General features: G+C 58.5%; 1 protein-coding gene across 8 annotated transcripts in view; it reads left to right on the top strand.

Annotated features, from left to right (window-relative positions):
• The window catches only part of GNAS (GNAS complex locus), a 58,341-nt gene that overhangs the window by 25,950 nt on the left and 8,564 nt on the right, over positions 1–23,827 (top strand). For 3 of the 8 annotated variants that reach the window (XM_054573558.1, XM_054573553.1, XM_054573552.1), the window contains 2 exons: positions 20,791–20,863; positions 23,609–23,653. In XM_054573558.1, the coding sequence (XP_054429533.1) occupies positions 20,791–20,863; positions 23,609–23,653 (118 nt within the window). Of the gene's footprint in view, positions 1–14,482; positions 14,666–16,647; positions 17,134–20,790; positions 20,864–23,608; positions 23,654–23,827 lie in introns of those variants that run through there. The other 5 variants (XM_054573557.1, XM_054573556.1, XM_054573560.1 and 2 more) reach the window with 4 other exon arrangements.

Below are 23,827 nucleotides of genomic sequence, written 5' to 3'. Positions count from 1 at the left end.
TCCTGAGACTCAAGTTGACAGGTGACAGAGGCCTCTCGTTTTGGGGGTGGGGTAGGGGGGCAGGGCACCTGAAACACTGATTCCCCTGAAGTAGGGTCTGATTGTAGGTGTTAAGAGGGGCTCAAAATTGGGAGACTAGCTGTCACTGTGCCAGGAAGAAGGGGCCAGGAGGGAGACCCTCCGTCGGGGCTGCGGCTGGAGAAGAGGGGCTGGCCCGTGTCCTCCCCAGAGCAGCCCGCAGCGCCGCGCCGCGGCGGCAGAAGCCAGCCTCCTAGGAAGTGCCCTCATTTTTTTTCTTTGCTTTCCCATTTTCCCCCTCTCGAGGCTTCTTTTAGAAAATAAGACACTTCTTCAGGGTCAGGTTCTGAGCAGGAAATATCCCCTTTCTGAGGGGACGAGATGAGAACAACTAGTTGGGGCTGGAAGTAGGACAAAAAAAATAAAGTGGGCTGCTCAGAGGCGGCTGGCAGATGGCGCTCGCCTTTCACTGTTGAGAGCCTGGTTGCTCAAAGTGCTGGCCGCTGCGCTCAGCTCCGCACCCCCTCCCCTGAGCCTCTGCCGTGACCCAGCCCCCGCCCCTGGGCCGGGGGCTCTCTTACAGGGCTTTCAGCGGAGCAATTGATCTCTGGGGACGAATCCCGTCACTTTAGTGGCTCTGTAGCCCGTAGCCAGTGCAGGACAGCAGGCAGGTCCACAGGCACCACATCCCAGCCCACGCGCCCCGGCTCTGCTGGGAACCAGTTCAGAGACCTTGGGCAAGTTGTGCTCCTCTGAGAAATGAGAGCGATGTCCTTCTCACTTTCAAACTTCTTTAATTTGCTCATGAAAAGTTCAACTAGAATAGGTATGCTGGCCCCCCACACTCTTGTTTAAAGCAGCCCTTCAGGAACAGCAGATTGTGCAGGACATTGTAGGCCGATCTTTTGTTCTTTGGTAAATAATTAGAATTTGTGGGTGTCCTTCATGGGGAAGGTCTTTGAAGGAAGCAGACTGAGGGGCGCATTGTTTTCCATCCCAGTCAAGAGCTGGGAAGGAGACTCAGAGGTGGGCAGGGAAACCCAGGGAGCCTTCCTGGAGGAGCTCGCGTTTGAGACAGTGTGGGAAGATGCAGAAAGGTGAGGGAGTAGACTTGGCGGGGAGGTATTGGCTGAGGATGAATCCACACTGTTTTTTCATTCCTGAGAGTATCATTGGGTTTTCAGGACCTCTGACATTCCGGGCTAGTTTCCACGTATTTTTCCCTTCTCAACATCTCTCTGCTCTTCAGTGCTGCAAACCCACAGCGCACGAGGGGCAGCGGTCTCCCTCGTGAAGAGTCTTCCTGGCTAGGGACTCAGCGCGGGACCCCAGCCTTTTCTCTCAGGCCCGGCCCCGCCTGCCTCTTTTGGCCCCGCCTTCGGTGGAGGGAAGTCGGGTCTGCTGGCTGGGCCAGGTTCCGGGGTTCCAGAGAGAACAGGCGCCCGCGCCCTTCCTACCCTGCCCGCGCTGCACAGCCGGCACGCCATGGCCTCATCTGTTTGACAAGGGCGTTCAAAGGCCTGCGATGGCCGCGCGTGCCCCTCCTCCAGAACCTGCCCTCCTCGCCCCATCCTTAGGTACCTTCTCTCCACCCTGCGGGAGTAGAAAAGTCGAGGAAACCAAATAAAACATGAGCTTCAGGCAAAGGCTTCCCTCCGCCCTGCTACAAAAGTTCTTTTCTTAAGTTAAACTTTATTCCAACTTTTCTTCTCTTAAACCTGCAATCTTCTGGGGCTTCTTTAAAGCCTCTCTCGCTCCCCTTCCTTCCTAACGCCCCCAATATGTAGCCCTGAACCTTGGCCAAGGTCAGGTAACACAGAACCCCCCAGGGGGCCACTGTCCCCGTCCCAGGGCGCCGGGGTTCCCAGGGAAGCAGGGCAGGTTTCTAACACCTGCTCTGGGCCAGGAGAGCTCCTCTCCCACCAGGGGTCAGCAGAGAGCTGAGCCGCACAAAGGAAGTGGGCTTGCTTAGAATTCTCTAGATGAAATGTAGAAAGCCCCAAAGGAAAAAAGCCCGTCGGGGCTGGGGCTGGGGCTGGGGCTGGGGCTGGGGCTGGGGCCGGGGCTGGGGCCGGGGTGGGAGGTGGTATCTATCAGCTTAGGTTGGGGTTTCACCCTGTCCTGAGCCTTTGCGGGGTTAACTCCACTGCCAGTCCTGCTACCCTGCGCTTTGAGGGAAGCAGAGGGCTTTGACCTGGTGGTCTGGTGGACGTCTTGGCCAGCACCCAGCCCCAGCACACACGTGCCTCTTCCTTAGGGGGGCTGTGCCCCCCAGAACCCAGGCTGTCTCCCTTGGAGCCAGGCGCCCCGCACCTGCGTGGACCCCCGTGCGGCGCTCTCCCCCGGGCGGCCTTCCCCCTTCCTTTCCTGCAGCTGGATCTGCTGCTTACACGGCCTCAGACCCTCAGGCAGCTGCAGGAAAGCCCCCACCCCACCCCTGTCCTGCCAGGATTTCGTTTCTCCTCGCTCCTCTCCTTCCCCCAGGGAGAGGGACGTTCCCAAAGGAGGGAATCGCCGTGGCGTGCGAACGTTTTTGTATTTAGCACCTCCCCTACATAGACATGAATTTCATCCGAGGTTTGCCCTGGCCCTGGCCCCGGCCCCGGTCCCATCTCACAGTCTGTGACTTGCTCAGCCCTCTCGAGGTGGGGAGGGGGGCAGTGTCAGAATTCCTTTCTTTGGCTTTCTTTGCCTTCTCTAGACCTTTGAAGCCCCAGCATCCTCGTGAACTACTAAGAAGTTAAAAACATACTCCCCTTATCTGGGTCTTCATTGGAGGGGGGAGAGGGAGGGAGGTGCAAAAATGGTGCATGTATCTCTTAAGAGGTAAATAAGTAAATACAGAGACTAAATGACATTTTTTTTGAAAGACAGAAAGGGAAGGAGAGAGAGAAGGAAAGGGAAGGAAAAGAGAAAGAAGAGAGAAAGAACGAGCCGTGCTTGCTAAATTTAGCTCGAAACACCGGCGGGGTCCCTGCCCACTGGGAACTTCTAGTCTGGCCGGGAGGCTCCGCCGCCCGGGGTGGAGGCTGGCGGGCTGCCAGCACAGCTGCGGGGCCGGGCCGGGCCGGGCCTGGAGGAGCCCTGCAGGCCGGGGTGTCCCCCTCTCCCCGCCCCACTGCCCCCCTGGGTCCCGCGTAGGGTCTGCAGAACATGGAGTAGGACAGGCCCGCGAAGGAGGGCGCGTGTGCCCGCCGGGAGACTCCCGCCGCCCTCCACCGCTGCTGGCTGAGCCCTGACCCTTGCCCTCTCCCCACAGCATCGCCTCCGGTCCTGTCCTGTTCCTAAGCCGATCGCCCCACTTTTGTTTGTTGTTTAATTAGCAATAAGCCCCCTTCTTGCACAACCTGATTTCCCAAGTGTCTTCACAGGTCTTATCCCACTTAGTTTGGTTTGGTTTTAAGGAGTCAGGCACACAGTGGCCCTTTGTCCTCAAAAAAAAAAAAAAAAATCCAATCTTCCTGAGTTATTTGATTTGATAATTACGTGAAACAAAACACAGCAAACCCTAAAGGTACAAGCAAACGCCCTGCAGCCCCGTGCCATCCAGGCCAGGAGGAACCCTTGGAGGGGCTCAGGTTGCCGGCCCCAAGGCGGCACTTGGCTTTGGCCAGGCCCGGCATATAGGCATTGTTTTCTTTGCTGCTTCTTTTTTTTTTTTCTCCCTTCCTTCCTCTCTCCCTTCCTTTCTTCCTTCCCCCCAACTGTGGAAAAACAAGTTTTATTCTCCGGGGTATGTTCATTAGAGAGGGGAGACAATTCTAGTCGGTGAGGAAGGGGAGGGGAAGCGGAGAGAGAGATTCTGGGACAACACAGGTCGCTCGGTGCTGGCGGGGGCCGGGGCCGGGGCGGGGGGGCGGCGGTGCACAGTGAACCTCGCACCCAGATGCAAATCTCTCAGGCTGGAAAAAACGGGTCTAACGCACAGGGCGACCTTCAGTTTCCTGGCGTTGGTGGGGACGGGCTCCATCAGCCGCCTTTGTGTCCTGTGTTGATGCATAAGTTTTGTCCGAATTGATTGTGGTAGGACCCCGTCGCCCAAGCGTTTGGTTTTTGAAAACCAACAAAGGAAGCCCAGCCCAGGGAGGCAGAGGCGTCCTCTGGGCTTGGCCCACGCCTCCTGCGCTGCCGACTTTCCCAGGCGCCCGGAGCTGCAGATGTGTTACTAATTGATTGGAGCTGAATTTGTGTTGCTTTGAGACTGAGCACAGCGGGTGATCAGGGGCCCGTGGGGTGCGCGGGGGGCAGGGGGCAGTTGCCGTTCTCATGGCCAAAGGGCCTGGTCCCACGCAGGTTCACTAAACGGGCCTTGGGTGATATTTAGGCATCATTGGTGTTGGGGTAGGGGGTGGGTGTCATGGTTGTTGTATAGAAAAAAAGAAAGAAAGGTGGCTGGGAAGCATTTAGTGGGAATCCAGCCGAAAATGCCACGCCTCGTCAAGGACAACCATGCTCCTAAGTGAACCCAGGTGTCCCGAAGGAAGTTTTGCACACGTCTGAGGTTGTCGCATAGGTAGCTGGGGTCCAGCGTGGCGCCCCCGGGGCTGGGGCTGCACCCCCACCTTCCTTACTGACCGGCCGTTCCCGGCCACGGGTGAAGCGGCCTCCAGACAGCCCGGCCTGCTGTTGCCTTCCCGGTGGCCCCTCATAGCCCGCAGGCTCCGTGCGGCTGCCGCGGCGTGAGCGTGCCCACCTTGGGGCCTCTTACGTTCATTCCCTCATTCAGCGTCAGGATCGAGTGCCGATCTCGCTGTCCGCACAAACCCCGGTGGCCGCAGGCCGAGGGGCGGGGGCGCAGGGGCGCCACTGCGCCGCCAAGCCGGGAAGGGCAGACCTGACCGGGCTCACGTCCCATGACCGGAGGCGCAGGCCGGGCCGCTCAGCTGCGGAGCACCCAGGAGGCTCCGCTTGGGGCCGTGGGCTACACCAGCGGCCGCGGGAGCAGAGTCCCTGGTCCGTGTGGGGCTGAGGCACAGGGAGCTGGGGCGGGACGGACGGAGGCCCCGGTGACGTGGTGCGCCAGCGAACCTTCGGCCAAACGCCCTTCAGGGTCTCGCGGGACTGGTCGTCCCCAGGCCTCACAAGGCTGCTGTGCGTAGATTTGCGTTCAGAGGGCGGGGTCAGCAACAGCACGCAGGTCCAAGCCAGAGGGGGAGACGTACTGCGGTGCACTTCCATCTTCGCCTCCCTCTCCACCTTAGCTTCCGGCCTCCATCTTGGATCCGAGAGCTTTGGGCACCTTCTTCCTGATCCCTCGTGCAAACAGGGATGTCCGAGTAGTACAATTAATCCCCAGTCACTGTGGAAAGGAAAACACTAATGATCCCTGAATTGAATCTACAACTTCCTTTTCACGCATACTTTCAAGTTTTCTGCTGAGAACCCTTGGAATAGGGTGTCTTATCCTCGGGCCTCTTGCACTGCCCGGAGCGCGCTGGGCGACCCTGGGGGGCTTTGACGCCCTGTGCACCCAGGCAGGCGGGCGGACAGGTGCTTCTCGTGCAGGAGGAGGGAGGGGCCGGCTCTGCTCCCTGAGCAACATTCACATAGACAGGATCATCCCGTCCCTGGTTTTTTTTAACGCTTTGACCTCTGCGAAGTCCACGTGGAAACCCACTCCCAGCAGCGTCTGCGGGCCCGCGTAGTTTCGCGGAAGCGCCAGCGGAGCCTGTGGCCGTGGCGGAGAGGCGGACCCGCAGGTGGCCCTGTTTGGTGCAGTTAATCCCATTAGCTAGCCAAGGCTCTGGGCTGCCCTTTAGGGACATTTGCATTTTAATGAAGAGCTCTCGGGAGCCCCAAGGCTGCGTTCTAAGTGGTGGAGTCCTTGAAAGTAGCGTTCCAGCCGTGCGGGGGCGCTGGGGCTCTCAGTGTCCCTGCGCCGCCTCTGCCGGCTGCCCCCCAGCCCCGGGGATCGGCCGGGCCTCTGTGGGCTCCGGTCGGTGTTGGGGGCGGGGTTGGGGGGCGGAGGGGCAGCAGGGCGCAGACGCGCGAGGCTCGGGGCCAGCCGTTGGCGTTCCCCGTTTCTCCCGCGAGCGCCGGGTTCGAGGCTCAGTGCAGGGCGACTGGGGTGGCCCGCGACCAGCCCGGGCGAGCAGACGATTCTAGAAGCCCCGAGCCTACGGGGGACATCCGGGGGCGCCTCGCAGGGGCCTTCCCAAGAGGCAGGGACTTCAGGAAAAGGAGGTTAAGGCCAGAAATGGATGACTTGGACTTGTCAGTGGCCCCAGTAAGCAGACCCCAGAATTGCAATCGTGGGGCTATGCTAGACGAACCGACGTCATCTTTCTAGAAGGAGAAGCGTGGCAGCTGGATCGTTTCACCGAGCTGAGAGGTTGGGCAGGAAGGTGGAGCGAGGGCTGAGTTTCTATAAATTCGGGCGATTTCTGTTTGTTTCCCTGGGTTTTGTGTGGGGCTACTAGCTGCTGCTGCTGCTTTTTTCCCTTCCATTTGTACATTTGCTGTTTTGCTTCACACATTTTAGAAATTACGCACATATCTTCCTCTCAAAATCCCGTCTGCCTTCGGCATTCGGTTTAGAAACTACACTTTTGTCGTAGTTCTGTTCCTCAGTCTGGTCACTCTGCCCCCCCTCCTTCTGTCTTGTGAAGCTCCCCTCTCTGCCTTCTGAACCCCTAAACTGAGAGAGGTGCGGTTAGGCCAGTGGAGGAAAACACATTTGTTTAACACGCTTCAAAATGAGTAAGGTAAATGAAAACAAGTTACCTTCTATTGAAGATGGAAACATTAAGTGCCCTTGGGGAGCATGCGAGTCAACCACTTGGGTCCCACCCCTGACCCCCCGCCACCCCGCCGCCATGTTTTGCGTTCAACTAACTCATGGTAGCTCCTTGAACTGACATGTTCGCCATCCTGACTGAATGCACTAACAGAAAACAGCGGAGGCAGCTCGCTTTGAAGCCTGAGAGCGACTGTAAGTTCCCCTGCTCTGGGGCGCCCCCCTGAGGCATGGGCAGGAATTTTGGGTCAGGGGCCTGTTCTCTTAACTTGCGGAGAAGGGTCTTTGGATCGCCCCTAAGTTGTAGATCAACTTCCTTGGAAAGATTCTTGCACGGCCAGGTTGCTAGAAACGGCTCCAGGGAGTTCAGTTATTTAAAAAGTCCTGACACTCAGAAGCTAGATATGCTCTTTCCAGAATAAGGTTGGTGGCACCTTCAGCCATCATCTTACGGGAACCAGTCTCCCGCATGGGGGCATTCGCAGCCTCAGGGCTGGTTCCCTACTCATCCGCCATCTGTCCCCATCTTGCCAGGAGACAGGGACCCAGGGCCTTTGGCCGGTGGGGTGGACGAAGGTGAGCTTCGTGTAGGACACATCTTGGCTCCACCAAACACAGCCCAGCCCCCTGCGGGCCCGCTGAAGGCCGCGGCCCCCCCGGCCCTGTGCTCGGGCTGGCCTTTGTCCTTTCCGGCTTGACCCCAGCCATCACATCGACGTCAGTCACGCCAGGGTGCCCCAGGTTGCTGGGGGGCCCTGCTTGCCTTCCAAGGCTCCTCACACATCAGCTGACTAGGCGGACCCAAGGACTCAGCGCGCCCTTTGCCCTGTGGCCTCATCCTCAGGTGCTTGTGTCTTGTTTTTGTGGAGGGCTGGGTTCCCAGAGCCTTTAGCCCTCAGCGTTAGGCCACTGCACCGCAGGGGTCAAACTGGGTGTAGTTGGTACGTTACGGATGCCCTGCCTTTCTAACCTTATGCCACCTCCTCTAATACCAGCTTTGGTGACACAGTTCCTGGAATCCCAGACTTGCTTCCATTACTAATGTCCTGCACAAGCCAGTTGCAGGAGAGACCTGCTTGCTTCCAAACCTGGAAGAAAGGTCCGGTCCCCGTCAGCTGTCTGCGTCCCCCACCGCCTCCCCAGGTTCGCCGCCCCGTTCTCGTCCCTGCAGCCAGGCTTCCGTCCTCCTGCGGCTGCCGAGCCTGTGGACGGCTGCGCACACGCAGCCTGGTCTTCTGTGTCCGTGGCCAAGGGCCCCTTCTGGCTGGCTCCAGAGTCCCCACCGACCCCTTGGCAGGAGCACTTTCAGCCGAGCAGCGCCTCGGGCTCGCCTGGCACTTGAGCGGGCGCCCGGCACTTGGCCCAGAGGGTCACAGCCGCAGCGTTAGTTCAGCACGGGCAAGTCAGTATTCCATGTTCCTTGGAAAAACAAGCCCTTTGGCCCTGCCCCCATTCACCGTTAACCCTCGTGGGGCCTCCTGGGCGGCAGGAGGGTCCTCCCTGGCTGGCTGAGTTCGCGAGAGCGGCATGCTCCTGCCAGCAGCCAGCGTTTGAAAGAGCGTTCGCCACGGAATGGGGGGGCTACACCCTCTCGTCGGGCTGCAGCCCCAGCCCCGGGGCCGGAGCTCCGGCTTCCGCTTCGCCCACTCTGGACGTGTCCGCCCCAGGTTCTGGTGGCTCTGGATGGGCAGCGTCTCTCGGTCCTGTTTTCGCAAGCGTGCGTGATCCACCCTCCTCAGCAAGTCTTCTTTGTTGTCTTTGGGTCTTTCTTTTGTCGGTTTTTTGGTAAATCTTGACTTCCAGTTACGTGCGGACAGGAAGAAAAGTCACTCTTAATCAGATCTCATTTTCTGGAAGTGGCCCCCAATAGCAGCACAGCTTCCAAACCTGGCCTCCCTGGAGCGGCGCCGACCTGCCACCCGGGCCTCGATGAGTGAGCTGGCCATCTGCAGGGACCGGGAAGGCCAAATGCCTGCCTTCTTAAAGAAGCTGGCTGCGTGTGCGTTCTTTGTGAAGTCAGCGACATTATGTCTGGTTTTTTCGGTGTCATTAGCACGAAAGGAGCCGTAATCTGAGAAGGTAGCAGAGACTAAAGTGATCAAGAGGCAGGAATGTTCAAGAAAGTGGGCAGAGCAGCTTTCCCAGCCCTGGGCTGCATGGGGACCCCAGAGGGGCCCCGGGTCCGTGGGCAGATCTGCCGAGGGCCACCTGGGGCTGCCGGCTGAAGCTCAGGAGACACCCTCTTTCCCCGACCTCCAGAGCGGTGCACACGCTCGATGCTATGGCTGAGAGACTTCCTCCCCAACTCCCAGAGTTCGGCAAAGCCCTGAGAAAGCCCCCGTACCCCCTGGGCTCGGCTGGCCTTGCGTGGGCGCCTGGCTGGCCTGGGAGTGAGCTGCTGAGTGAGGGGGTGAGGGGCGCAGCCTCCAGGGTCCCCAGGAAACACTGCAGGTTGACCGAAGGGAAACAGCGCTGGGAGGGCAGGCGGGCCTGAGTGTGGGCCCTCCCCATCTGGGAGCCCTGGCTTTGGCGCCCCATGGTTCTCCCCCAAAACACAACCCAGGGAGGCAGGCAGGGCTCAACCCGCAACATGCGTCCCTGTTTCGGTTTAGGTGCATGTGGGCAGACAGGCAAAGAAGAAAAGGTACCTGTGTTTCCAGGTGGATTAAACGCATGACTAATTGCCACATTAATTGCTTAATTAATTGCTCGATTCAGGGCTTACCAGCAGCAGGTGGGGAGGAGGGTTCCCTTTCAAAGGCAGGTGACACCCACCGCCCCATCAGTCTCTGCTGTCCCAAGTGAAGGCTGGTGACCAGCTGCCAGGCTGTTGGAAAGGGATCCGTTGCTTTGGTTGGTAGGTAAATAAAAACAAGATCCAAGAAGTAAAATTTCTGTATGGCCGTCCTTCCGCGTGTGTATGTGCAGGCGCGAAGGAACCCTTAAGGCGAGGAAACGCCCAGGCCGGGCGAGCCCGGTGTCACGCTCCTGGACGCCCGCGGCCAGCGCGCCCTTGCGCCCACTCGCCTGCTGGCTTCTCTCCTGTTGTCACTCGTTTCGTAAGATGTCAGGTGAAAATGTGGTATCGGCGTGGCTTCTTGCAAATACGTACAGCAGTTTTCTGGTCTGTACCTATTTTTAACGGCCCCTCCCTGCACACGCCCCACCCTCCAGGCCAGGCTTTGTGTTCTAAGCAACAGGTTTCCCTGTTACTTTCATCCTCAGGATGAAAATCTCCCCACGGAGAGGTTAAAGCTGGTTTCGCTTAGGAAAATTGACTTTCTTGCTATAGAGTGGTGACGCTTTCTCATCTTTTTTACCCCACCCCAGCTAATATCTCTAGTAAGTGGGTCTCTTGGTCTGCGGTAGATGGCATTATGCCCCTGACCCAAACTGTCCATCTAGAATCTCCACCCAATCTGTGGGCATCGTATTATATTATTTAGGTTTAAGTTTTAAAGGTGTAGAGGAACGCGCTTAGGCCCGTTTTTATGGTTTCCACCGTTGAAGAGAGTGGGTGCCTTTGTTCAACGTGACGCCCGGCCGCAGTGTGGCTGGCTCCTGGGGGCGCGGTAAGAGCCGCACGCGGCCCAGGAGGCTCCCCAGGAGTCAGGCCGCCTTCCGGGTCAGGAAGGGCACAGAGCCCGGCGGCTCACGGTGCGGGCTGTGGCTGTGAGCGGATGCTCAGACAGCGCCTCGGAGCCCCTGGCCGGAGACACGGGTCCGAACGGCACTGGGCAGTGTGGCTCCCGCTCTGCGTGGCTTAGGGTGCGTTCTGCATTGTTTTAAGTATTTTTTTAATTAGTTGGTCAATAATAAATAAGGAAATTTCTATTTTTTAAAATATTTTATTTCCTTTCAGAGAGAGGGGAAGGTAGGGCCCGAGAGAGAGAGAGCAGCATCGATGTGTAAGGGCAGCGCCCATCCGTTGCCTCTCGTGCACCCCCAGCTGGGGGCCCGGCCCACGGCTCAGGCCTGTGTCCCGACGCGGAATCTCGGTTCCAGGGCCAGCGCTCCATCTGTGGAGACACACCAGCCGGGGCAGGGAATTTCACTGGCCACGTCGTTAATTCCTTCATTTCGAGTCCCTGAAATGAAGCGTTGCTAACTTAAACACCATGTCCAGTTTGGCATGCAGGTTTAGGGGTCCCTGTGTTGGGCGCCGCTGGCTAGAGGACAGGACAGGAAAAACAGAGGCTGGGCAGCCCCCACCTTGAAGCGTGGAGGGCTCTGTGGTCCCGGGGACTAGTCGGGCCAGGGAGAGCGGCTTTCACAGCCCTCAGTCCGGGCTCCCGCACAGCACAGGCTCCAACTCACGCTCACGTGCAGACCACGCTTGCGGTCCTTCTGCTTGATTGAAAGTGCGGAAAACGCTTTAAAGACAAAATGTGCAGTGGGCGCACTAAAGGCTATTAAAGTCTTACAGCCAAGGCCTCTGCTTCTGTGGGAACCTCCTTGCTGTTTCCTGGGCTATTAAAACACTGTTGCAATAGTATTTTCTCTGGGCTCTTACAAAGATCCCAACTAGTGGAAGTCCAAGAACACTTTCGTCCAAAAACTGAATTGCATCACTAAGTGTGATGATATTTTCAAGATGCTAAGCCACGGCGAGTCTGTTGCTCCTCTAAGCAGACTAGGCACATCGCACTCAGACAGGAAAATGTGAAGGGACCCAGGGGACGTGTCAACCCATGGACACGAGGCTTACGAGGCCCCAGAACTCCGACCCCAGCCTGGGAATTCAGCCCTCGTGGCTCACTGGCTAGGTCGTCTCTGTGCGGTGTGCGACACCATCCGTTGGACCAGGTTGTAGCAGTCGGTGACCTAGTGTTTCAGGTTAGGGTGTGTTATGATCCCAACCTGCCGGCTTTGGCGTGAAGTCGCTTGGGCCAGGGACCGCCCCCCGCCCCGGGCATTCTGCACCCAGGACATGGTCACGCTGGCCCCTCGCCCCTCTCTGGAGCCTGGAGTCTCCCCCGCTTCCGTCTCCCCCTGGGCCAAATGAGAGGCCCCTTCCATTGCAAGAGTCTGCAGCTGGACTGTTCCAGGAATTATGTTAATGCGTCGTTCTGCCCTCAAAGCAGAAACCAGGCACGTAAAATGGTAATGACCCAGTGCAATACATTACTAATTCATATGAGAAGGTCGCACATGGTGGCCTTCACACTGGACTTTTTAAAAAAATACTTTTAAAGCCTGGGTAGGCCAGATGCAAGGCTGAGAATCTTAGCTGGTGCCAGCTCACCACGCCAATTAAGTAAAATCTCATCTTTCCCTTTGTGTGGGGTGAAAACGGGAAGCCGAACTGACCACCAGCGGGCGGGTGTTCCCGAGCTCCCTGTGCCACTGGCTTGCCTGTCCACCCTTGAGCCCACCTGTGTCATGTACTGATAGAGCGAATGTTTTATTTGTCCATCAGGGGTTGGTCCTAAGAAAATATAGGTGAAACCTAAATTTTAAAAAAATTTTATTTTTCCCCCAAGGATGGCCTGCTAGGTCAGAAGCTGAAATAACTAAAGCTTTACCTTGCTCTACATGTTTCTAGAACAAGAGCCCCGTCCTGACTGTGCTTTGCCTGGAATATGTGTCCATATGTGACATGGGACAGATTCACTCCCTTCGAAGTTTAGGGATGGTATTTTTCTAAAAGGGGAGCCGGCAACCCAGCTCAGGGATTTCCGAGGAGGAGGCTCTCCATTGCATCGTCCTCATCTGTAGCTACTGGCAGAAATAGGGAGGTTGTATTAGTTACTATTTACCTTCTTCTTAAATACAATGTATTTGCGCTTGGACACATTAGAAGCAGGAAGGAAGATGCTTTTGAACAAACAGAGCTGAACAGAAACTTCTGATCTCTTCCTCCTTCTTCTAAGTCTTCACCATTTTTTAAAAGACAATCAATTAATGAAATTCAACCAAGATCTTGTTTAATATATAAACATACAAAACCTGGGCCTTGTCTTCGAGTAGTTTCTCAGCCAGCTGGCGGATGACCGAGAGTCACCAGCGGCGAGTCAGGGAACCCTCCCTCCACCGCAGGGCCCTGCTGTGGCCCCGCCGCCCCGCACAGTGCTGGGCTCTGGCTCGGCCTTTGCATCTGCTGTTGTTTATGTTCAAAGCGTCACCTAACCGCCAAGGACAGCCATGCCTTTGAGCTTCTTTTCCAAAGAAGGTGCATCTGGGTGCGGAAGAGAGGCCCAAACACACAGTGTGGCAGAGTCCCAGCTCTTTGGGTTTGGGGGTAGACGGCAAGCAGGGGCTTTGCAGCCGAGCCTGTGCTTTCGGCTGGAACCGCGAGTGTCCTTCGGGGCTTTGGAGTTGCTGTCTGTTGTCCATGCAGATCCAGAAAAAAGGGGCCTTGTGGAGTGGCCTAGGGGTGCACGTTGAAGGGGCCAAAAAAAGATAGTACCGGCAGAGGGTCACCTCCCTCCCTCTCTTTGCCTTCGTGCTGAGCAGCCCATGTAAGGGGGAGAGTTCATAGTCGCAGTAAACGGTTAGTGGTGTCTCTCTATTTTCAATGAAAACTCAAAGCTGTTCCCCACCCTCGCCCCCAGGCCTCTGGAAGTGCCGCAGCAAAGCCGCAGCATCACCGCAGGCCTAGGAGCGACCCCTGTGCTTCCGCCTCTGGGTGGGCTCCCCTTCGCTCTTTTTATTTCCCCGAACACTCAAAATTTCACGGACGGTTTATAAGTTGAAAAAGTCTCAAGGCGGGAGAGCTGGCTCTGGCTGCCCATCGTAGCTCATCGGCAGGCGGACCTGCGGGCCGGCAGCCCAGGCCGTGGCCACGGCTCCGCTCACCTGCGCGCCACACTGGCTGCCTGAATGTGCTGCCCCTAAGCAGACACCGCCGTGGCGGCAGGGGACTCGGCTATGGTCTCAGAAAGAGCGCCCGGCAGCCCGGCGGCCCAGGGCTCCGAGCCGTCCCTGTTCAGCCAGCGCTCTCCGCCGCATACCCGTGCTGGGACAGGAGCGGGGCGCGGGTGTTGGGGAGTTTGTGAACTATGTGCAAACAAGTTCATGTTCAGTAAACTACTTTTCCCTCTGTTGCAGGGCTCCCCTGCGGCGCCCAGGCCTGGCCTCGGAGAGCGGGACGCCCCGGCCCGCCACCGCTCCGCCCGGGAAGGCGCCGAGCGCACTAACTCTGCAGCCTCGGCCAGCACTGCCTGCCTCGCGTGCCGCCGGCGCGCTGCCTGCCGCTTGCTGCTCCCGGCAGCGCCGGCTTTGCGCTCACGTAGCACCTCTCCTCAGATTTGAACTCTCCCCAGGCGTCGCGAGTAGTTGGGTTCGCCGACACCTACCTCCGCGGGCGCGCGCCGCCGGGAGGGAGGGGTGGGTCCCGGCCCCGCGTGCGCTGACCGGGAAGCTGGAGGTAAGGCGGCGCGCCGCAGGGGCAAGCGCCGCCGTCGCACACTTTGCACGCCGCCCAGGGCTACACCACTCACCGAAAATTGGGAGGCAGGTCTGGGAGGCGGGGTCCGGCGCCCACCAACTTGGGCGCCCCTGCGCCCCCCATTGCTGCGCCCCCCACGCCCCCTGCCCACTTCCGCGACGTCCCCACACCGGCCCGCACCCCCGGGCTGCGCGGCGGCCCATTTGGGCGCGTCCTCGGCGGGCCGATTTTTCGGCTTCCCCTTCGGTTTATAGGGGCCGCCGCTGTGGGTCCGTCCTCTGAAGAGGCTGGGGCGTCATCGGGCTGGTTAGGAGCGCTGGTCTTCAGCTGGGACACTCAGTCGCGTCGGCACCGCGGAGCGGGCTGCGTCAGGTGGCTGGCCCCGCGCGGAGCTCGCTGGCTCGCCGGCTCTCCGGCTCGGGGCTGCGGCACCGCGGCTGGAGCGAACCCCTGTGCCGGCGTGGGGCGGCGGCGGGCGGCCGGCAGGCGCTGCCTTGCGTGTGAGTGCACCTCACTCACATGTAAGTCCGGGTGCTGCGTGGCTTCCCGCGAAGCGCGAGTGGCCCGGCGCGAGCAAGAGCCACCGGCGCCGGGACAGGGCAGGGGCACCGCGGCGCTGCCGCCCTGCCCCGTGCCTCCCGGGCACCCCCCAATTCTCTCTTTTCTCTTTTCTCCTCTCCATTGGCGTGCCCAAGAGCCAAGCCAAGGAGCGCCTGAGGGTAACAGCAAACTCGTGCCATCGCGCCTCTGCACTTTTCTTTTTTGAGTTGTTTGACATTTCTTGGTGCTTTTGGTTTTTCGCTGTTGTTGGGTGCTTTTTGGTGTGTTCTCACCCCTTTTTCGTTTGCTCATCCTTTTTGGCGCTAACTCTTAGGCACCTCACCCAGCAGCCCACAGCCGGGTAGCCGCGCTCCGCGGCTCCGGGACCGCGCCGCGGGCATCGCAGCGGAGACCCCCGACACGGGGCGCACGGGGTTCGGCAAGGCCGAGGCCAGGGGCAAGCAGGGCGCCCGGGCCAGGCGGGAGCCGGGCACCCCGAGGTGGCCGACCAGCCATGCTGAAGATGGCCATGAAGATCAAAGCCCGGGCGCTGGACAGCGAGAAGAAGGCGGCGGCGGTGGCAGCCGAGGTGGCTGCCGAAGCTGCGGCGACGGCTGCAGCGCTGGCCGAACCGAGAGAGCCGCCCGCGCCGCTGAAGAGCGGGGACCCCGAGAAGCCCACGAAGAACCCCAAGAGCCTACCACGCGGGGCGCCCCCGGAGAAGTTCCTGACCGAGAAGGAGCAGAGAAAGCTCGAGAAGCAGCTGCTGGAGCAGAGGCGAAAGGAGGAGAAGAAGAAGGAGAAGGAGAGGAAGAAGTTAGAGAAGATGCAGAAGAAGAAGAAGAAGGGGTCCGAAGCCCAGGACGCGGGCCGCGACCCCGAGGGCGCCGGCGCCGCCGACGAGGGCGCCGCCGGGGGCGGCGAGGGCGCAGGCGTCGGGGACACGAGTAGGGCCTGGGCCGCGTGGGAATCGGACTCGGGCGACGAGGACGACGCCTACTACACCGTGCCCCGCGTGGGGGGCGTCGTGTGGCGGCCCGGGCCGCGGAAAGCTGGCGCGCTGAGCGCCCACCTGCCCCTGGTGGTGTTCCTGGTGTTCTCCGTGCGCAGCCCCTCGTGGGTACTCAACTTCCTGCTGCAGAAGCCCACGGAGCAGGGCCGCGGCTGCGGCTTCGTGTTCGGGGCGACCTGCTGCTGCCGCCTATTCCTGGGGTGCGCCTTCTTCTCCTACTGGGGTGGCCGCGCCAAGCGCAGAGGCCGAGGGCGCTCCGGGGCCACAGGGGCCTTCGGCTCGGGCCAGGGCGCCCGGCGCCGGGGGCGCGACGAGAGGCTCATCTAGCGCGCCCCCCGCCCCCCGTCCCCGCCACCAGACCCCACCATCCATGTGCAGTGTGGAGTTTTATTAAGTGTTCGTGTGTGTGTGTGGACACATTTTCCTTTTCGGTTGCTCTGTCCTTTGGTTCGTGCTCGCCTCGCTTTTTCCACACTCCCTGCTCTCTGGCTCTCTGTGACTCTCTCTTCTCTTCGAAAATTTTCCGAAGTCCGGGCTCGGGCTCGCGCTCCCTCCCCTTCCGCCCACCCCGGCCCCTCGGTGGCGCCCGCGGGAGGGGGGGCGGCGGCCTTGGGGGCCGCAGGGCGACGCGGCCCGGGGGGTGGAGCGTTGGCGTCGCGCGAGGGGTCGTCCCTGGCTCGGAGCCGCCCCCTCCCCCCCCGCGGCCGGCCCGGCTGGGGCCCGAGCCAGGGGGGCGAGGGGGCGGCGCCCCAGCCTGTCCCCGTCCCGTCCCGGGCCGGGCGCGGGCGGAGGGACCCCCCTTCCCGGGCACCCGGGGGGCGCCTCCCTCCGCCAGCTCCCGCCCTCCCCGCCGCCGCGGCCGCCGCGGCCGCTCCTCATCCCTCCTCCTCCTCCTTCCACCCCCCTCGCCGCCGCCGCCTCCTCCTCCCCCCGCTCCCCCCGCCCGCCGGGGCCCTTTTGGGTAGGGGCGGCGGGCCCGGGCCGAGGCAATAAGAGCGGCGGCGGCGGCAGCGCGGCAGCAGCGCCCGCAGCTCCTGCTCCGGTCCGCCTCGGCCCCGCGCGGCCAGCAGCCCCTTCGGCTCCGGCTCGAGGGGCGGGCAGCGCGCTCCCTCGCCCGACCGCCACCTCCCGCCCCGCGCGGCCCGCAGTCCGCCCCGCGCTCCTCCCCGAGGAGCCGAGCCCGCGCCCGGCCCGCCCGCCCGGCGCTGCCCCGGCCCTCCCGGCCCGCGTGAGGCCGCCCGCGCCCGCCCGCCGCCGCCGCCGCAGCCCGGCCGCGCCCCGCGCCCGCCGCCGCCGCCATGGGCTGTCTCGGAAACAGTAAGACCGAGGACCAGCGCAACGAGGAGAAGGCGCAGCGCGAGGCCAACAAAAAGATCGAGAAGCAGCTGCAGAAGGACAAGCAGGTCTACCGGGCCACGCACCGCCTGCTGCTGCTGGGTAAGGGCGGGGCGGGGGCGCCGGCCCCGGCCCGGCCCGGCCCGGCCCGGCCCGGCGGCCCCGAGGGGCGCCCGCAGGCCGCGCGCGCCGAGCCCGCCCCCCGCCCCGGGCGCGCGCTCCCGAGCCCGCTGCCCGCTCGCGGGCTCTGTCTCTGGGGGGCGAGGCCGGAAGGGGGACCCCGGGGCGCAGATTCGGCCGGGCGGGGGCTCCAAATGGGGCGGGGGACCGTGGCGGCGCGGGCGCGGGGTCCCCTTGCCCGGCCGGCGCTCTCCCACTGTCTCTTTCTCTTTCTCGCCCTCCCCCCTCGCTCTTTTCTCGCTCTCTCTTTCCGCGAGGCCTACACGACGCCAGGGGCTTGGGTGCTTGTTGGGGAGGGGGAGGGGGAGCCCCACCGGGCTCGGGAGACTGCGACAAAAAGAGGGTTTCGGGGACAGGAAATGGGGTGGCGGGCAGAGGGAGGGGGACCCGCCTCCGTGGGTTGTGTGATTTGTTCGGCGAGGGAAAGAAAGAGGGGCCAGGGCGGCGGGGGTAACGCGGGGGGGCGCCGCGGTGGCCGAGGGGGCCTCGCCAAGGGGAGGCTTTGGCGGGGGAAGTGGCCGAGGAGGGGGGGACGGGTGACATCAGCCCCTCGGAAGGGATCGGAGTGGTAAAGGTGGTGCAGCGAGGGGGAGGGGGCGCGGGCGAGTCGTGGCGCCGGAGTGGGGGGCGGGGAGCAGGGCGCGCGCGGCCGCTGGGCGCGACTTGGTGCGTTTCGGCTGGACAGACTGTGTGCGCGCGGGGCAGACGTGTCCCGGCCGGGCCGGCGGTGGAAGGAAGGGAAGGAGAATCAAATAAAATAAGACCAAAAAAAAAAAAAAAAATGGAGTTAGTACGCTAAGTGCCCAGTGAAGCCAAATGACACGTCATTTTTACAGTATGACCTTTTTTTCCCCTTCCAGACATGCAGGCTTTTTGAAAAGCAAAGAAGAGAATTAATTGTAGCAGCTGCCCTCACCCCCACCCCCCGCCCCGCAGCAGCGCCCCCCCCAGCCCTTAACACACATTTTCCTGTTAGTCGGCCACATTGAGAGAGCTTTGTGACAAAAATGGGGGGGGGGAACATTCACAAATCAGAACTGGAAAATGACATTTGTCTGTAAATGGCTTCTTGATCTGGAAATGGCGTTTTTTGTCCTTTTCAAGGTGGGGGGGGCGCTGAGAAGACTTTTTTCCCAGGTGGAAGGAGATGAAAAGACGTTAATTAGTTGTTTGTCAAGTGGCATTCGGTTGGTTCTGGATTTTCTCTCTTGATTGCGGTTTTGACTCTGGCCAAAAAAAGGGGTGGGGGCCTGACCTCGAGGGAGGTGGCGTCTCCTGCTTTTTTCTCGAAGTGCTGCCCTGGGGAAAGAAAAAAATAAGACAAAAGAAGCCGAAAAGAAATGGTTGAAATGGCCAGAAGAATGCACAAACCCTAATTAGGATGGAAGTTCCCACCTCCGTAGTAATTTGGCCACCAGAGCTAATTGGCGAATTTGCTAGGTTAGCACCTCGCTCACGGTCACATTTCAGCAAAACAGCTTCATTACAGAGAATAAAACATAAAAGCAGGCTTCTCTTTGTGGTGGTGTCTCGTTTGCTTTTTCTGGATGGGTCATGTCTTTGTTCTCCTGGGTCCAGGTTTATAAAAAGGTGAAAATTATTAATTAAGTGAAAATACGTCTCTTTGCTGTTTACGCATCTGCAGTGTCAATAATTAAATGATACACATGTCGAGATCTTATCTAAAACTTCTCCAGGTAGGATTGCACTGTGCGAATGATGATATGCATATAATTTTGATTTCAAAGCGCAAGCCTGGAAAACTCTAGAATCTCTCCCCAGGAATGCTGACTTGTTAGCTGAGCCTCATTTCGGACAAGCGCGGTGCTGAGGGGCCTTAAACCTCTGACACCTCGTGCAGCAATCACAGAGGCTCCTCTGCACCTGCGGCTATTCCGTGGCCCACACCGCGCTGCCCTGGGGAAGCTTCCCCAGGTGTCCGGGTTCCTCTGGTGCAGGTGTCTGCAGCCCCAGCCTGAGCCATGGGCCGGGCATTTTTTTTTAAAGGGTGATTCTCACCCAATAATGCCCCCCCCAAAAAAGGGGGAAATGGATGCCCCAAGTCGTCTTGGTGATCCATCTAAATTTAATGGCAAAAATCGAGTGAATTGCAGGGGCACAAAACAGCTTGCAGTGATTTTTCCAGCCCAGTTCCCTAATTTCACGTGTGTGGAAACTGAGGCACAGGTCTGTTGGTGCCCGTAGAAGACAGGCCCCACACCCTAACACCCCCGAGACAAGACGGGTGGGGGCTCTGATTCCTAATTCTGCTTTCTCATGGAATCTCCAGCTCGTGTCTTTAATATTTTAATTTGTGAGAGTTAGGCTCATTAAGATAGAGTGTTTGCTTTGAAATCAATGTTTCTGTGGAAACAGATTTTAACTTTTACAGTTATTGATTACAGCCTTGTGAAAGGCAGGGGAAGGAGGAATGCTTTGCTCTCAGGGAAGTAAAACAATTAAGAAAATTAGAAGGGAAAAGGGGGGATAAGAACACAGGCCTGGGGGGGGCAAAACAGAGCTCAGACAAGGGCTCTTGGCAGAGCGCGCATTTCCAAACAAAAAGAAAAAAATTTAAAAGCCCAGCAATCCTCCTTCTACCTTGGAAACTTGGTTTTTCAATGTTTTTACAAATGTCAGGTGATTTAAAATGGAGGTACGTGCCCCCTTCTTACTTTTAAGTTGGGAAGGGCTTGAAATCTCTGAAAACGCAGTGGTTTCCAGGAATATTTGTCCTCATGATTAAAGTCTGGTCCTTTTTAACTCTTCTTACAGTTGCTGCATGTTTATGTGGTTGTTCACAAGCACAATATTTGGTATTAAAAGGTGTTTTTCTAGAAGACTACAAAATTGGTGGTCTTCCCCACCCCCATACCCCCTCCCAACATGGTTGTTGACTCCAGAGAGAATTTGTCTTTGGAAAGACAGAGTTTGCAGGGACGGAGTGTGGGCAACGGGGTAAAATGCCACGTTGTGGCTTGAGGGGCTGACTTCTCAGCAGCCCCGGGGGCGAGAAGCCCGCTCAGAATGCCGCTGCATGGGGACCGTGCCCGGGAGGCTGCGTCAGAGCGGAGCTGCGCTCTGCAGTGCCTGGGCATTGTTCCTGGGTCCCGGCTGCTTAGCCGTGAAACACCTGACAAACAGTGAATTGGGGGCCCTATACATTCACGTGCAGTTTACCAGTGAATGTGCGGGTTCCAAGGATTCAGTTTCACAGTTTGAACTTTGATTTTACACCCCCCCCCAAAAAAATTGCGTCATTCCTTCCCCCCCTTTGCTGCCCCGCTCCACAAATTCTAAGACAACCAAAAAACCAAAACCAAAACCTGAACACAGCAACACCTTTAATTCTTGTTTGTTATTCTGCTGGTGACATACTGCAGGGGTACAGAGTTGGACATTTATTTCATTTTTGAGGCGTCGAAACGTCCAGGAAAATTGCAAGTCTGTCATTTTGTTTGTTTGTTTGTTTGTTTGTTTGTTTTGCGTGTGGCTTCTATGGAAAAAACAGCAGTTCCCTCGGTGCCCCCAGTGTGTAAAATGCCCCTTCATAACCTGAGGCTTGCTTTCATTTTCCAGGTGCTGGAGAGTCTGGTAAAAGCACCATCGTGAAGCAAATGAGGATCCTGCATGTTAATGGGTTTAATGGAGAGTAAGTGTCCAAGCTGGGCCAGGCCAGGGACAGGAGCTCGCTCACCCCGACCTTTGGGGAGTTAGGCAGCTGGTGGGGGGGGCTGGGCAGCCAGTTTTCCCTTAATTTTTCAGCCTGCGTATTAGAAAATCTGGGAAGAGCTCTTTAGGGATCTCCCCCTCCCTCCTTTTCCCGTTTGGTGCAGCCACAAACAATAACAGCAATAATAGTAAAGCAGCAGCCTTGTAAAAAAAAAAAAAGCAAGCAAGCTCCCCTCTGCTAGGAAAGCAGCGGCGGCCGGCCCGGGGACAGCTCAGCTGCAGACTTTGGTGCAGCGGGGCCCCGGCGGGCCGTGGCCTCCCCCTGCACCAGGCGACACTGACCTCTGCAGAGGGGGTCCCCCCCCCCCAGCGGATTTCAGCGCAGTGCACCAAAGCAGGATGTTTTAAACTATTAGGGAAACATTGTTTCAATAGTGTTCTCACACAGAACAGAGTTAGAAGTGGCAGCCCTTGGTAATAATTCCTCATCCCCCACCTCTGGAATTAATACCATGGGCAAATCAGCGGTTCCTCTTTTAGAAATCAATAGTCTTGCCTGAAGGGACCGAGAGGGGACCCTGAAGTGGGGGAAAGGCTGGGGGTTAGGTACTTCCGGCCTGATTGAGGGGCACTCTTGCCTTTGAAATGTCCTTCCAGACGTCTTGGGATAGGACAATGGGACAGTGAGAATAGAGATGCAGAGAGACTGCCAGACCCCAGCAAAGCGGAGGGGCCTTTGTTTTCCTGGTGTGAGCAGGGGGCCGCCCCCCCCAAGCGCCAGGGCGCTGGTTTGCCCTTTCTAACTGATCGGCCGTCGAGTCCCCTTTCCTTGTCAAGGTGGTGAAGTTGAATTCAGTCAGACACCGCCTCCCCCACCCCCGCCCAGAAAAAAAGAAAAAAGAAAAAAGCCTTGACTGTCCCCTGAGCACCAGGGACACAATGGATTTTACCACCTTTCAGAGGTGAAAGAGCTGCCCTGGAGGCAGCACTGTATGGAAAATTCTAGAATTTCTTAGACCAAATAATGGGGGGGGTGAGGAAAGGGTGGCACCGTGCAGATGGACAGCGGAGGGTGCCTTTGAGGCTTTGGCCGGGAAGTCGGAAGGATGGGCCATGTACCAATTTTATGGCCGACTCCCGGTGAGTGGTCAATAACGCACATGCGTGTGCTGTTCATTAAACAAGTCGCCCTCGTTCATCAGGGAGCGATTCTGAAATTCTTTAGTTCCTTACACGCCCCTCAGGAAGGTGGTCCCCAGAGGGGGTCATCGGTCAATAAACAAAAACCTGAAACAGACTTCTCTCTGTATGAATTTGTCACTTAAAGAAAAACCTCCTGCATAACACCCCCTCCCCCCGCAATTTAACGGGGAGCGCTTCTTCACCACTCTAGTTAAGCAAAACTAATTTGACCGTGTCCCCTCTAGATAAATATTTTGATTGAAACCGGACCTGGCCAGCATGTTTAAAAGGGCGCAGTGGCCGCTGTTTACCTTTGTTCGAGTCCGGTGGAAGGCCCATGCAATAATTTACTTCAGAGTTTCCTTACTCTGCTGATTGCCCTCCTTTTTTTTAATTTTTAGAGAAAGGATTCTCCTCCCTAAGCGAGCCAGTCTGTAATGCAGACCAGGCACTTAAAGCAAAACTTCTCTTTTCTATTTTCCTTTTTTTTAAAAAAAAAAAAAAAAAAAAAAGAGGAAGCCATGTTCCCGGTTGGCCCGCTTTGTAGAGGAAGCCGTAGGTAATCTCCCGGGGTGTTGTCTGTAGCCTGAGAAAGGGACGCGGGCTTCTCGCAGCGAGCCTAGGAACCTTATTTTCATCTGGTCCAGCAAGCCTCCTTTTTTCCCTTTTTCCTCGCTGTGGTGTTGCAACCAAAACGGTGCCCTCCCCGGCTAGCGGCTCCCTGTGAGGTCGGCCCCCTCTGCAGCCTGTGCTTGGGCTGCGCGCTGGCCCCGCGTGGAGCAGCTTGTCCTGCTAATCTGACTTTTAGACACAGAGGTCAAGTTCGGACTGTCCTAACGCATAGCTAACTCTCTTCCTTCCGTTGAGTGCCACAAACACAGTGCTATTAACCCTGGCTGAGCTAATCAGCTGATCGATGGGCGACCGGGCAGCTTAGCCGCACTGCCCTCCGACCTGCAAGGAGGGGGGCCCCCCCCCGCCACCCCCCGCGCCCCCAAGTGCGAAGACTGGGTTGTGAGAGGTAGTTTTTTTGTTTGTTGGTTTGGTTTGATTTTCTGAGTCCAAACATGGTTTTAATTGGTGAGACTTTGTGGGGAACAATTACGTATCAATAAAAACACTTTATGTAGCTTCCCAGGCTGCAGGAAGGGAGGTCCTCACAGCGCCCCAGAGGTCATGGGCAAGCGCACCCGAGTCCCCACCGGGGCGCGCTCGGGGCTGCGGAATTCTCCCAAGAATTGGCGGCAGATTGCTGCTTTGGCTCCCCGATGCACGTCCATTTAGTGCAAGCACAAGAAAATAATTATCAGTCCCTTTGGTCCCCGACCGGGCGTCTCTGGAGGGCTCTGCTAGCTAACTCGGCCACCAAGGCTCACGGAGGCCTCAGCCCCAGGAGACGGTCCCAGCAGCCAGAGAGGCGACGTGAGCAGGAGCGGGATGGCGTCGGCCGCGGCCCTGTGCGGGGCGTGCAGAGAGGCTGGGGGGGGTTTGTGGAATTGCCGTGCCTTGCAGATTAGGTGAGCTTTCAATCTCTCTTTACAAGGGGCGGCGAAGAGGACCCGCAGGCTGCCAGGAGCAACAGCGAAGGGTAGGCACATTCAAAAACAGAAAAACTTTTGACAGACAGACACACACGAAGATCATACGGGGAAACTGAGGGCAGCGCCCGGGAGGAAAACATGTCATTTCAGGGCCATCCTCCATCTTGGTGTACGTTTGCAGAGGGCCAGGCAGTTCCATGACATCTCGCAGCACGCGCAGT

Source organism: Pteronotus mesoamericanus, unplaced genomic scaffold (genome assembly GCF_021234165.1).
Source record: "Pteronotus mesoamericanus isolate MK-2021 breed Mesoamerican mustached bat unplaced genomic scaffold, CSHL_Meso_final contig_25, whole genome shotgun sequence".
NCBI classification, from domain to species: Eukaryota; Metazoa; Chordata; class Mammalia; order Chiroptera; family Mormoopidae; genus Pteronotus; species Pteronotus mesoamericanus.
This window is presented reverse-complemented; position numbering and strand designations above follow the sequence as displayed.